At 44.1% G+C, this 15,532-nt stretch overlaps 1 protein-coding gene across 1 annotated transcript in view; it reads right to left on the reverse strand.

The window, feature by feature from the left end:
• sycp2l (synaptonemal complex protein 2-like) overlaps positions 1-15,532 on the reverse strand; it is a 210,125-nt gene that overhangs the window by 23,149 nt on the left and 171,444 nt on the right. The window contains exons 28-29 of the mRNA XM_038796429.1: positions 8,694-8,761; positions 5,731-5,779 (exon numbers count right to left, since the gene is read on the reverse strand). Coding sequence (XP_038652357.1) covers positions 5,731-5,779; positions 8,694-8,761 — 117 coding nt within the window. The remainder of the gene's footprint in view (positions 1-5,730; positions 5,780-8,693; positions 8,762-15,532) is intronic.

Here is a 15,532-nt window from a genome sequence, read left to right on the forward strand (position 1 = left end):
CATCCTTTACGTTGTAAAACTGGGGACACTGTTCCTTCTGCCGTCCATTTGTGAGGTGCTGCATCACCCGCTGTAGCAGAGGATCCTTGGCTGTCTCCTCCCGAATTTGAACGACCCTCTCATCAGAGGCCGGTAGGTTGGAGGCACACAGTTGCACCTGCGCATCGATTTGGCAGACAAAGTCAGTTTGCTCACACGGTGTGGTGATAAACCTGGAAAGGGCATCTGCAACAATGTGTTCTTTGCCTGGCGTGTAGACAAGTTCAAAATCGTAGCGGCATAGCTTGAGAAGGATTCGTTGTAACCGGGGTGTCATATCGTTTAAGTCCTTCTAGATTATGTGGACTAATGGCCTGTGGTCCCCGTTGAGTCGGAGGCCATGCTCGTAGATACTGTGGAATACCTACTTGAGGCGATCGATGTGTTCTTGAGGAGTTGTGGACCAGATTATGACATCGTCAACATACACGCGCACCCCCTCGATACCCTCCATCATCTGTTCCATGATGCGGTGAAATACCTCTGAGGCAGAGATGATGCCAAAAGGCATCCGGTTGTAGCAGTAGCGACCGAACTGGGTGTTGAATGTGCACAGCTTGCCACTGGATGCGTCCAGCTGTATTTGCCAGAACCCGTTGGAGGCGTCCAGCTTCGTAAAGAATTTGGCATGAGCCATCTCGCTGGTCAATGCTTCTCGTTTTTGTATTGGGTAATGTTCCCGTGAATTTTGGAAGGCCATACACAGTCGTGAAACTTGTCGATTCCCGTTAGGAGGCCCAGGCATGCCTTCTCAATTTGAGCGTACCGTTGCTCAGTGGGCATCATGGCTCTGGAGGCATACGCAACTGGGGTTCAGGAGGAGTCATCCCATTGGAGGAGCACCGCCCCAATACCGTCCTGGCTCGCATCTGTGGATATTTTGGTCTCCTTGGTAGGATTGAAAAATGCCAGAACCGGGGCTGTGGTGAGTTTTGCCCTCAGCTCACGCCATTCTTTCTCATGAGCGGGCAGCCATTGGAATTCCATCGACTTTCTGACGAGATGGCGGAGGGCTATGGTGTGAGAAGCCATGTTTGGAATGAACTTCCCGAGGAAGTTGACCATCCCTAGAAAGCGGAGGACCGCCTTCTTGTCCTCTGGGGTCTTCATGGCGTCAATCGCCGAAACCTTGTCAGCATCTGGCCGCACGCCTTGCTGCGAGATGTGGTCACCAAGGAATTTGATTTCTGATTGACCGAACAAGCACTTGGCCCTGTTGAGTCGGAGGCCATGCTCGTAGATTCTGTGGAACACTTGCTTGAGGCGATCGATGTGTTCTTGAGGAGTTGTGGACCAGATTATGACATCGTCAACATACACTCGCACCCCCTCGATCCCCTCCATCATCTGTTCCATGATGCGGTGAAATACCTCTGAGGCAGAGATGATGTCAAAAGGCATCCGGTTGTAGCAGTAGCGACCGAACTGGGTGTTGAATGTACACAGCTTGCGACTGGATGCGTCCAGCTGTATTTCCCAGAACCCGTTGGAGGCGACCAGCTTCGTAAAGAATTTGGCATGAGCCATCTCGCTGGTCAACTCTTCTCATTTTTGTATCGGGTAATGTTCCCTCATGATGTTGCGATTTAGATCTTTGGGGTCAATGCAGATTCGAAGCTCCCCTGACGGTTCCTTGACGCAGACCATGGAGCTGACCCAGTCGGTGGGTTCTGTGACCTTCGATATGATGCCCTGGTCCTGGAGGTCCTGCAACTGCTGCTTGAGGCCGTCCTTGAGGGGTGCCGGCACCTGACAGGGGAGGCGTTTGGTTTGAGCAGGATTTTGTAACGGTATGGGAATGTGCCCCTTCTGACGAACACACTGTGGTATTGCGTGATGATGTCATCAATTTCAGCTTGGAAGTTTTCATCAGGTGAGGACGTCGCCTGTGAGGATGACATGGTGTTGACTCGCTGAACCAGGTTCAGGAGTTTGCAGGCCCGGGCACCGAGCAGGGATGCTCTGTCAGGACCTACAATCTCAAATCGCAGCGTTGCTTTAAATTATTTATTGGAAACTCCGAGTTGGCATGAGCCACTGGCAGCTATGGCATTGCCATTGTAGTCAAGGAGCTGGCAGACATGGTGGAAGAATGCTAGGTTTGATGTGGATGGTGTTGCGATCGGATTTCAAGATGAGGTTCGCCGATGTGCCGGTGTCCAGCTTGAGCCGGATGCGAGTCTTGTTGACTGTGAGGACAGCACACCACTCATTGTCGGGATCCATGCCTAGGATCGGGAGGTGCTTCACTATCTTGGAGAGAGGCAGCGCATGCTTCATAATGATGCCCACCCGGTATGGGGATTTGAGGCACTCAGCATCAGGATTTGTTGGGCTGTCGGGGTCGGAGTCCGGCAGGGCCTGCTGTGTCGAACGGACGCTTCTGCGCCGTGGCTGGGATCGCTGGATGCTGGGCAGTGGAGCAGATCTGCAAAGGGCTGCGTAGTGGCCAAGCTTGTCACACTGTAGACACCATTGTGATTTTGCCGGACATTGCCGCTTTAAATGGGCAGAGCCACAATTCGGACACATCATGACGCCAACGTCAGTGCATTCAGTGCGCCAACGCGCATGCGCAGTGCGGTCGAACGACATACACACCTGCGCAGGCTGATTTTCTGCCTCGCCGTCCCCTCTGTCATGGCGCGCATGCGCAGGGGCCCGGGAAAAGCGTGCAAAATGGCCACTCTCATCGATCTATAGGCCCTGCATTTGTGCGATGGCCTGTACCCATTCCGCCTCGTGGGAGGTTTGCTTTGCCGTTTCTGCCGCCCTGATGTGGGAGTACCAATTGTTCGCATGTTCGTGGAGAACACACGTTTCGATGGCGATGGTGAGGGTGAGCTGCTTGACTTTCAGGAGCTGCTGGCAAAGTGAATCAGAGTGGACCCTGAAAACGATCTGATCCCGGATCATGGAATCAGTTGTCGAGTCACAGTTACATGACTGTCGAACTTCAGCAGGACTGTCTTGTTTCGTCTTGTCTTCTTCACCTTCAGCGAATGTAAGGGAGTTGTAGATGTGGATGGCGTGGTCCCCGGCTGTGGAGAGGAATAGTACGATTTTCCTAGCATCCGATGCGGCCTCGAGGTCGGTGGCTTTGAGATAGAGTTGGAACTTCTGATGGAAGATCTTCCAATTTGCACCGAGGTTGCCAGCGATGCGGAGTTGCGGACGAGGGCGTACGTTTTCCATGTCACCGGATGGCTGTTTGCTGGTCAACGCTGATTCACTCAAGGTCGGTCCGTCAATTTTCAGCATCCAAACATGGTACCATGATGTGTTGGGCTGGCTGGGTCGATGTGGACTGCACTTGATGCAGTGTAGCGAGAGACAGATTTCCAACACTTGATGAGATGGAACACTATTTTATTTAACATCTAAACTATAATACGTTTTTTTTTCTTAAAATTTAGAGTACCCAATTATTTTTTCCAATTAAGGGGCAATTTAGCTTGGCCAATCCACCTATCCTGCATATCTTTTGGGTTGTGGGGGTGAAACCCAAGCAAACACGGGGAGAATGTGCAAACTCCACACAGACAGTGACCCAGGGTCGGGATTCGAACCCGGGTCCTCAGCGCCGTAGGCAGCAATGCTAACCACTGTGCCACCGTGCTGCCCCTATAATACATGTTCAACTGTGGGTTGACAGTATGCCGACTTGAATGGAGACCTGACACGAGCCTGACCAGACTTACTAGCTACCACATGGTGTTGGCACTGGCTAGCTCGCGAGCTCGGACTGTCTCAGAGGCTTGGTCCCGAGAGAGCAGGAAAACTGGTGCCCTCTGGCTTTATAGTGGTCGTGCCCTGTTTGGTTATTGGCTGCTCACCAGTGTGCTTATTGGTCATCCTGTGTGTCAATCACTACCTGTCTGTACTCCATTATATACATAGATGTATATTATGACAATAGCAGGATCATTTACTTTGCTGTTCATTTGAACTCCAATATAGACCTCAGCATACCTCTGATTCTTAGCATAATGTTTCACAGCAAGATGTTTACATTGTGTAATTCCTGCATAACTGAACGCATAGCATACATAGAACAGGTTTGTTTGTGTGTGCAGTTGGGCAGCTGTAATGGTTTATGTCATTTGTCATATAATCACAGGAGGAGTTGGTGGGGAGTGCAAAGCATTAAGGATTGTCACGTGTACTGAAGTCATTTGGGTCAGGCATGTGGATAAAAATATTTCCAGATGTCAAGACTGCCATAACAGCCACAATATAATTGAAATGAGGTTCCGGATGGAAAGGGCACTATTCACACGTGAATGGGCATTCTGGAATGAAATGCAGAGATAAGGGGTAATTATTGATATGCTGGTTGAGTTCATGGGGACAGCAGGATAAACAGAAGAGGTAAAGCACCTTTTGAATCTGGTCCACTGTTGGCATGTTAAGTGGGACGGTAAGAGAGAAGGAAACATAAGTATATTACTCAGCAAGAGTGAATGCCAGTTCTGTGCTAGCTTTCAGAGAGAATGCCAATAGGCGAAGAGTGCAGCTATGAACTTAATGAAAGGCAATAAATAAAAGCCTGGAAAAGTGAGAGGACAGTTAGAAGGCTGATGAGTAATGATGGAATTTTCCAGAATGCCAACCAAGAACAAAAACAATTTAACTTTTGTTTTTCATCCTGATTATTCATTACAAGTTACATATAATTGCTGTCCTTTCCAGTATTTTCAAATCGCTGGCAAGCCATCATTTTTCTAGTTTTTAACTGTTATGGTGCGTGGACTTCGTAACAACAGATTACCTGTGGAAAGAATTGGTCAATATTTTTCCTTCCCACAAGTGTTAATTGTGATGACATCCTAATTCAATAAGGCTATTAAGTTATAATTTAGTGCTATAATTCAGACACCAGATTCTTCAATGGAAAATGAATTTGATAATTCTAAATGGTGTCATGTAGGATGTGCAGATATCTACCAGTAAATGAGACCATCAAGAAGATGGTCTCGTGTAGTTTTGACTTTGCAGTCACTGTAACAAAGTGACCAAGACAAAATTGCCAGGAATTTACATAAACTTGCATTTGAATTTTAAAAGTGAATCACTTGACCAAGTTTAGAAATTAAATTTATTTTTCATGCCCAAAATCAAACAAAACCCACTTGCTGTAGAGCTCTAGTTTCCTCATCAGTGTTACAATAAAGAGCATCATTTGGATCTGCAGAATTGCATCACGTAAATAGAATATGATATATCTGTGCCTTCAATTTCAACTCCAATGTGCAAACAGTATTTGGAAAAATCTTTAAAGAAAACAACTTCCGCAAACAGATTGCTTAACAAAAAAATGCATTTTCCCCACAATGAAACAGCTCTCAAGGTCACAAATGACATTTATTCTGTTTTATAATGCTCCTGTAAATCACCTTGGTGTGTGTTTTTTTTTTAATATTGTGCCTTTAATGTAAATTGTTATTTAAAAAAAACGAACTTCTGGTGGTTTACAAAGGGCCGATTTAAAACTAAAAATATTTCCCCACAACTCTGGATCAGTGACTGAACCCTAACCATGATGTGGAGATGCTGGAGTTGGACTGGGGTGAGCACAGCAAGAAGTTGTTTCAAACACATGTTGGACTTTAACCTGGTGTTGTAAGACTTCTTACTGTGAACCCTAACCCTTGGAGCCCGATGTATGTTCTTCATCTGTTGGGATCTGACCTTTTGTGAATATCCTCCCAGGAAACCTATTTGATGGTAGTTTCATTTCCTAGACGAACAAAATATAGCTTTGTTAGACAGCAAAGACTACAAGCACTGATCAAATACCATTTTCAATCAACTCAGCAAATCAAACACCCAAAATGATTAACACTTTTGCCCCAAAACTTTTTGATTATGATTTCCATGTGTCCAGTGACATTAGATAACTTGGATTACAATTGACTGCAGGTGTACTCTGGAATTTTCCCTTCACACACAATAGCTACTATTACAGTTTGGTGGGACGCAGTCTATTCTTTTTTTAAATCATTCAGCAAGGCAAAGCATTTGACAAAATGATAGACTCAACAGTTCTTATGAATTTAGAATACCCTTTATTTTTTTCCAATTAAGGGGCAACTTAGCGTAGACTACACATCTTTGGGTTGTGGGGGTGAAACCCACGCAGATATGCGAGAATAACAATGTAATACATTAGGGATATACACTATAAACCTGCAGGTGACAGCAAAAAGGCAGAAATATTAATGAATTACCTTGCCTTGTCAGGGAGACTAGGATGGTGAGCATGACTTTGGAATATTTAAAAAAAAACATGTAAAATAGAAAGTGGGGAGAAGGTGTAGAGGGGGCATGAGGTGTAGAGGGTAGTGAGAGTCTGGAAGTTGTTGCCTGGGATGGTGGTGGAGGCAGAGACCCTAAACTCTTTTAAAAAGTACCTGGATCTGCATCTTACGTGCTGTAAATAATAGACTGGACCAGGTGCTCGACGGTGGGATTAAAAAGGGCGCCTGGTGTTCTCCGGCTGGCATGAACAAGATGGGACGAGTGGATTCCTTCTGTGGTGCAGCTTTTCTATCATTCTACAAGTCATTAACTAGTCTAACTCAGAAGATATGAATGTTTTCATCTGCACATAGTAAACGTCATGGAAGTGATAGCAGATAACTATTACTTAAAATAAATCTAATTTAAAAAGGGTATGGTTGTAAGGGTCCTTCCTGTTTATTCAGTTATTTCCCCTTTCTTTTACTTTGCTGTTCTTATTTTTGATCCATGGATAATTAATGGACATGTATCTTTAAGGCAAGCAGCAGAATTCAGTAGTTACAGGAGAGAACACTGCTGGTTTAAACAGGAATGCCAGACTTGTTGGCACCAGATGGATGGGGACTCAGTTTGATTGAGTGGCTGGTGGCCAATTAATTTGCCCAAAATACTCTTCCTGGTAGCAGGTGGTGATTGAAACCTATCATAGAATCCCTACAGTGAAGAAGGCGGCCATTTGGCCCACTGAGGCTGCACCAACTCAGTGGAATGATTTTCAGAGTCTCAAGGAGTTTCAGTTTGATCCTGGCAGCAGAGACAAGGTCCTGCTACTCTCTCCTCTGTGTTTTCACCAGGAAAGCTGTGACTGCTGTATTTCTGAACTTGCAGAGAATCGGAATGAATTTATCTGCAGAAAAAAACATTACAGTCTGCAAACCAAGACCAGGACAAGCTTTCTCTCTCCCGAAAGGCTGTGACTGCTGTATTTCTGAAGTTGCAGAGAACCTGAATGAATCTACAGAGAAGACTAGTGCAGGCTGGAAACAGAGACTTTAACCTGCAAGCTTGCTGTGAAGGAATGTGTACTAAAAACCACCATCTGGAGCCTGCTCCGCCATTCAATTAGATCATGGCTGATCTTTTGTGGGCTCAGCGATATCAACGATTCCTACAAATTGGGCTGGTTTTAGTAAGGGCTAGTTTAACACAGCTGGCTTGTAATGTGCGGGTTCAATTCCCGTACCGGCCTCCCCAAACAGGTGCCGGAATGTGGCGACTTGGGACTTTTCACAATAACTTCATTGAAGCCTACTCGTGACAATAAGCGATTATTATTATTAAATTGATGAGATTAACATCTAGAGATTAATCAATATTGTTGCCGCTCAGCCACTTGCCCAATTAGAGCTCAAGTTGAGTAAAAATAAATTAATGCCAAATATATGCCAGGGCCTCACGGTAGCATGGTGGTTAGCATCAATGCTTCACAGCTCCAGGGTCCCAGGTTCGATTCCCAGCTGGGTCACTGTCTGTGTGGAGTCTGCACGTCCTCCCCGTGTGTGCGTGGGTTTCCTCCGGGTGCTCCGGTTTCCTCCCACAGTCCAAAGATGTGCGGGTTAGGTGGATTGGCCATGCTAAATTGCCCGTAGTGCAAGGTTAATGGGGGGATTGTTGGGTTACGGGTATACGGGTTACGTGGGTTTAAGAAGGGTGATCATTGCTCGGCACAACATCGAGGGCCGAAGGGCCTGTTCTGTGCTGTTCTATTCTATTCTATATGCTGTAAATCCAAGTTTACTAATTACATTTTATCTTCCTTCTTCTGTTTAAAACTCGTTAAATTAAATCAATGATGTTTTAGATTTCTTACCCATTACTGTTACTTGCCCTTTCCATTTATTCTGTCAACTAGCATAGACGTTGTTTGGTGCAAAGCACCAGAAGCGTCTCCATTTCCTCAGTGAAGAAAGTGTGTGTGTGAAATTAGACAACTTGCAGGTTACTCATTCTCAGAGAACTGCAATCCAAACTTGTCCACACACACTATTAGTTAGCAATCAAGGGAAGAAATCCCCCAAATCAACTTTCCCTTAACGCAGAGTTGCTGAAGCAAACCAAAATCTCTTCTGTAACGCTAGCTGAGAGCAACTTAACTCAGCACACACTGCACTGATCAAAGTATAACCGTCTAAGCAGCTAAACCAGGGAAGGAACGTGATTGTCAATTCTTTTTGGTTTAGTATCTAGCCAATGAGTTAGACACTGAACCAACCACACACATTAATGCAAAGTCAACATAGTTATCAGTGTAGCCTCATGAAACAAATAAGTGATTTAATGTTTCGAGCCTCATGAAACAAATAAGGGTTTTAGTGTGTCATCAAAACAATACTCAGAATACTAATTCTTACCTGTGTATCAGGTGGAGTCAGCAGCGATGTCCCAAAGACCAGATTGTTTTGGATTGAAATATCATTCGCTAGAGAAAATTACAAAGCATATATCGGGATGTTAGAGGAAATTTAAAGGAAACACTAATGCTCTTGTTTTTTTATGCACACGACACTGACTTTTACGGTATGTGCTTCCATGTAGAATCATAGAATTTACAGTACAGAAGGCCGCCATTCGGCCCATCGAGTCTACACTGGTCCTTGGAAAAGAGCACCCTCCACCCTATCCCCGTAATCCAGTAACCCCACCACAACCCACGTTTTTGGACACGAAGGGCAATTTAGCATGGCCAATCCATCTAACCTGCACATCTTTGTGATCTAGCTGCCCTCCAGTAACTTTACCCAAATCTAGAAAGTGAGAGCAGGATATCAGATTACAGAAAATATCAGTCGTACCTGAAAAGGCCTTTGATCAGTATCCACGGTCATGCTTTCAAACCAGGGGTGATTTAACACAGAGTTCTGAGCTCAGTGCAAAAAGGGAACCCTCCATAAAATTATCCATAACACTAAAGAAGCTGGATTAAGATATCAAATACTAAAACCCCATCTAATAAAAACAGAATTTGATCAGTTCAGTCACAATTAAACTTGATCATGGTCATCAATCTTGTGACTGATTACACGAGTAGTTAAATAACCTTCATATATAACTAGGATGTGGAGATGCCGGCGTTGGACTGGGGTGAGCACAGTAAGAAGTCTTACAACACCAGGTTAAAGTCCAACAGGTTTGTTTCAAACACGAGCTTTCGGAGCACGGCTCCTTCTTCAGATGAATGGAAAGGCTTGTTCCAGAAATGTTTATATAGACACAGTCAGAGATGCCCCGGAATGCGAGCACCTGCAGGCAATCAAATCATCAAAGATGCAGAGAGAGAGGTCTGTGTTGTAAGTCGACTTGAGTGGGTTTTTGATCTGTAGTCCTTTCGGGATCTTGTCTGCTTTTTTGCATCTTTGTAGAAACTGAATGTCAGTGTCTATATGCGCGATCTTCCTGGAGATCCTCTCCACTTTGAGCCGGCAGTTTGCGGTGTCAATGGTAGCCATGATGTGGAGATGCCGGCGTTGGACTGGGGTGAGCACAGTAAGAAGTCTTACAACACCAGGTTAAAGTCCAACAGGTTTGTTTCAAACACGAGCTTTCGGAGCACGGCTCCTTCTTCAGGTGAATGGAAAGGCTTGTTCCAGAAATGTTTATATAGACACAGTCAGAGATGCCCCGGAATGCGAGCACCTGCAGGCAATCAAATCATCAAAGATGCAGAGAGAGAGGTCTGTGTTGTAAGTCGACTTGAGTGGGTTTTTGATCTGTAGTCCTTTCGGGATCTTGTCTGCTTTTTTGCATCTTTGTAGAAACTGAATGTCAGTGTCTATATGCGCGATCTTCCTGGAGATCCTCTCCACTTTGAGCCGGCAGTTTGCGGTGTCAATGGTAGCCATGATGTGGAGATGCCGGCGTTGGACTGGGGTGAGCACAGTAAGAAGTCTTACAACACCAGGTTAAAGTCCAACAGGTTTGTTTCAAACACGAGCTAGGACATTATACTTTAGAATTGAGAAAATGGTCACAGGCCAACAGATAGGCATTTTAGCCCAAAGTCATTTCACACACAACATGGGCAATACTTAATAAAAGCAAATTACTGTGGATGCTGGAATCTGAAACCAAAGAGAAAATGCTGGAAAATGTCAGCAGGTCTGGCAGCATGTGCAGGAAGAAAAAAAGAGCGAACTTTGAGTCCGGATGACCCTTTGTCAAAGTTCTCTTTTCTCTCCCTACAGACGCTGCCATTTTCCAGCATTTTCTCTGTGAGCAATACTTAATTTAATTAAAAGCAGCTTTTATTTAAAGACGGACATGTTTAATAGCCATTGGACTTTGCATGCTCGTCCTTTTTGGAAATAGCTTTCGATAAAGGCTATCCTTTCATAATTTAAATGCTTTATTCAATACCAAAGGGATTTTAAAAGCAGATAATACACATTAGTGACAGTTCAGTCTAGAATTTAGTGTGTTTCCTATTAAGATGTCATTCTTCAAATTTAGCTCAGTGTATTGTGGAAGAGTGTGGGCTTCTGAATGTAGAATTGAACATGATCAGTCACCTGGTATAGTAAGAATATAGCCTTTACTAAACTAGAAAATAATCTTTAAGGATCACTATTTCGATAATAAAAGTTTAAAACAAGTGAAAACAATTGGAATATAAAATAAGCATATATTGACCAGATACATACATAATCAGTGTTTAAAAATAAGACCATACTCAACAATTAAATAATAGTGAATTACAAGGGATAATCAAAAGAGAAAAGTTTAATCGAGCAGGTGGCACCGATTGCTTCCAATGAAATTGTAATTTAGTTTAGATGGTTATAAACATACAGGCTTTTTCTCCAAAAAGCATAAGCATTGAAGAAGAGTTTAAGAATGAAACCTCAAACCAATGCTTCTCAGGTTATCAAACAGCCGGACACTTTAAAACAAAAGTTGTGTGTGTCCTGCAGTTCAAACAGCTGAAACAACTTGGGGATTTAAGGTAATGCTTTGATTTAGATATCAGATGGAAATCCTAAAAGAATCTTTAATGTTTAGCATAAGTCTATGTTACTGGATTCGATATTAGAACAAAAACTATTTTCCATCTTTCTATTGTCTTTAACATTTATGCACTTTATCCACTTAAGTATATTGAATATTAAATTTAAAAAAATAAAATAAACTTGTAAATAAGTTTGTAAGATATAATCCCTCATGTAGTTTTCTGTATGCAACTTAAGAACCCTCTCTCTTTTCCTAAAGTGGGGAAGAGGTGCTCCAAACCCTTATATGATCTGGCTACTTTGAACCTAGTAGGTTATCTGGAAGGAGGTACTATTGTTATGGGCCAGGGCTTAAAAACTCCAAAGTATATTATGAAGTCCACCTGACCTAGAACCTTTATGTTGAATTTGGCTAGGATGAGCCAAGAGCCTTCACTTAAGGTGGGATTCAACAGTCTTCCTCGACACTTTAATCAAAACAACCTTTATTCGAAGAACTTCATTAACATACATATACACATATATATATATAAAAATAAACAAACAGCAAGAACTTTTATTAATTACAAACATAAACACCCCACATAGATACAGTAATCTATGTATAACACGTAATGAATTACCCCTCAATTGTTCCAATTGAAAAACAAAATCACATAAACCAAAAACCCCTTTTCAAGGATGTGGCCCAGCACTCTGCATTCTCACTTGAATAAGACTGACTTTCCCTGAGATTCTTACTGTCCCACCAGCAGATTTAAACCCTTCTGGAAAGCAAGCTAGATCTTACAAGTTACCAAAGCAGGCAACTGTAATCAAGGGGGGTTTTTTTTCTGGAGAAGAGAAACAGAGAGACAGAGAGACAGAGAGACAGAGAGACAGAGAGACAGAGAGACAGAGAGACAGAGAGACAGAGAGACAGAGAGACAGAGAGACAGAGAGACAGAGAGACAGAGAGACAGAGAGACAGAGAGACAGAGAGACAGAGAGACAGAGAGACAGAGAGACAGAGAGACAGAGAGACAGAGAGACAGAGAGACAGAGAGACAGAGAGACAGAGAGACAGAGAGACAGAGAGACAGAGAGACAGAGAGACAGAGAGACAGAGAGACAGAGAGACAGAGAGACAGAGAGACAGAGAGACAGAGAGACAGAGAGACAGAGAGACAGAGAGACAGAGAGACAGAGAGACAGAGAGACAGAGAGACAGAGAGACAGAGAGACAGAGAGACAGAGAGACAGAGAGACAAGACAGAGAGACAGAGAGACAGAGAGACAGAGAGACAGAGAGACAGAGAGACAGAGAGACAGAGAGACAGAGAGACAGAGAGACAGAGAGACAGAGAGACAGAGAGACAGAGAGACAGAGAGACAGAGAGACAGAGAGACAGAGAGACAGAGAGACAGAGAGACAGAGAGACAGAGAGACAGAGAGACAGAGAGACAGACAGACAGACAGACAGACAGACAGACAGACAGACAGACAGACAGACAGACAGACAGACAGACAGACAGACAGACAGACAGACAGACAGACAGACAAAAGTATTACGGCGGTAGAAAGGACGTTTGAGGACTCATCTACTGAGGTAGTATGGGCCGAGGTTAGGAACAGGAGAGGAGGTGACCCTGTTGGGAGTTGTCTATAGACCTCCGAATAGTTCCAGAGATGTAGAGGAAAGGATTGCAAAGATGATTCTCGACAGGAGCGAGAGTAACAGGGTAGTTGTTATGGGGGACTTTAACTTCCCAAATATTGACTGGAAATACTATAGTTCAAGTACTATAGATGGGTCAGCTTTTGTGCAGTGTGTGCAGGAGGGTTTTCTGACACAGTATGTAGACAGGCAAACAAGGGGCCACATTGGATTTGGTACTGGGTAATGAACCCAGCCAGGTGTTAGATTTAGATGTAGGTGAGCACTTTGGTGATAGTGATCACAATTCGGTTTTGTTTAATTTAGCAATGGGCAGGGATAGGTATATACCGCAAGGCAAGAATTATAGCTGGAGGAAAGCCAATTATGATGCTATTCGGCAAGATTTAGGATGTATAGGATGGGGAAGGAAACTGCAGGGGGTGGGTACAATCGAAATGTGGAGCTTTTTCAAGGAACAGCTACTGCGTGTCCCTGATAAGTATGTACCTGTCAGGCAGGGAGGAAGTTGTCGAGCAAGGGAACCGTGGTTTACTAAGGAAGTTGAAGCACTTGTCAAGAGGAAGAAGGCGGCTTATGTTAGGATGAGACATGAAGGCTCAGTTAGGGCACTTGAGAGTTACAAGTTAGCCAGGAAGGACCTAAAGGGAGAGTTAAGAAGAGCGAGGAGAGGACACGAAAAGTCGTTGGCGGATAGGATCAAGGAAAACCCTTACGCTTTCTATAGGTATATCAGGAACAAAAGAATGACGAGAGTAAGATTAGGGCTAATCAAGGATAGTAGTGGAAAGTTGTGTGTGGAATCAGAGGAGATAGGGGAAGCGTTAAATGGATATTTTTCATCAGTGTTTACACTGGAGAAAGACAATGTTGTCGAGGAGAATACTCAGGTTCAGTCGACCAGGCTAGATGGAATTGAGGTTCACAAGGAGGTGGTGTTAGCAATTTTGGAAAATGTAAAAATAGATAAGTCCCCTGGGGCAGATGGGATTTATCCTAGGATTCTCTGGGAAGCCAGGGAGGAGATTGCAGAGCCTTTGTCCTTGATCTTTATGTCGTCTTTGTCTACAGGAATAGTGCCGGAAGACAGGAGGATAGCAAATGTTGTCCCCTTGTTCAAGAAGGGGAGTACAGACAACCCTGATAATTATAGACCTGTGAGCCTTACTTCGGTTGTGGGTAAAATGTTGGAAAAGGTTATAAGAGATAGGGTTTATAATCATCTTGAAAAGAACAAGTTGATTAGCGATAGTCAACACGGTTTTGTGAAGGGTAGGTCATGCCTCACAAACCTTATTGAGTTTTTTGAGAAGGTGACCAAACAGGTGGATGAGGGTAAAGCGGTTGATGTGGTGTATATGGATTTCAGCAAGGCGTTTGATAAGGTTCCCCACGGTAGGCTTTTGCAGAAAATAAGCAAGTATGGGATTGAAGGTAATTTAGCGGTTTGGATCAGTAATTGGCTAGCTGAAAGAAGGTGGTGGTTGATGGCAAATGTTCATCCTGGAGTTCAGTTACTAGTGGTGTACCGCAAGGATCTGTTTTGGGGCCACTGCTGTTTGTCATTTTTATAAATGACCTGGAAGAAGGTGTAGAAGGATGGGTTAGTAAATTTGCAGATGACAGAAGGTCGGTGGAGTTGTGGATAGTGCTGAAGGATGTTATAGGATACAGAGGGACATAGATAAGCTGCAGAGCTGGGCTGAGAGGTGGCAGATGGAGTTTAATGCGGAAAAGTGTGAGGTGGTTCACTTTGGAAGGAGTAACAGGAATGCAGAGTACTGGATAATGGCAAGATTCTTGGTAGTGTAGATGAACAGAGAGATCTCGGCATCCAGGTACATAAATCCCTGAAAGTTGGCACCCAAGTTAATAGGGCTGTTAAGAAGGCATATGGTGTGCTAGCCTTTATCAGTAGGGGGATTGAGTTTCGGAGCCACAAGGTCATGCTGCAGCTGTACATAACTCTGGTGCGGCTGCTCCTGGAGTACTGCGTGCAGTTCTGGTCACCACATTATAGGAAGGATGTGGAAGCTTTGGAAAGGGTTCAGAGGAGATTTACTAGGATGTTGCCTGGTATGGAGGGAAGGTCTTACGAGGAAAGGCTCAGGGACTTGAGGTTGTTTTCGTTAGAGAGGAGAAGGCTGAGAGGTGACTTAATAGAGACATATAAAGATAGTCAGAGGGTTAGATAGGGTGGACAGTGAGAGTCTCTTTCCTTGGATGGTGATGACCAACACGAGGGGACATAGCTTTAAATTGAGGAGTGGTAAATATAGGACAGATGTCAGAGGCAGTTTCTTTACTCAGAGAGTAGTAGGGGTGTAGAAAGCCCTGCCTGCAACAGTAGTAGACTCGCCAACTTTAAGGGCATTTAAGTGGTCACTGGATAGACATATGGATGAAAATGGACTAGTGTAGGTCAGATAGGCTTCAGATGGTTTCACAGGTCGGCGCAACATCGAGGGGCGAAGGGCCCGTACTGCGCTGTAATGTTCTATGTCCCCAGCAGTAAAAAGGAAAATAAAATTAAAACCTCACAGCCACAGCTCAGCTCCACCCACAAAATGACATCACTGAAACCATGTG

Source organism: Scyliorhinus canicula, chromosome 5 (genome assembly GCF_902713615.1).
Source record: "Scyliorhinus canicula chromosome 5, sScyCan1.1, whole genome shotgun sequence".
NCBI lineage: Eukaryota > Metazoa > Chordata > Chondrichthyes > Carcharhiniformes > Scyliorhinidae > Scyliorhinus > Scyliorhinus canicula.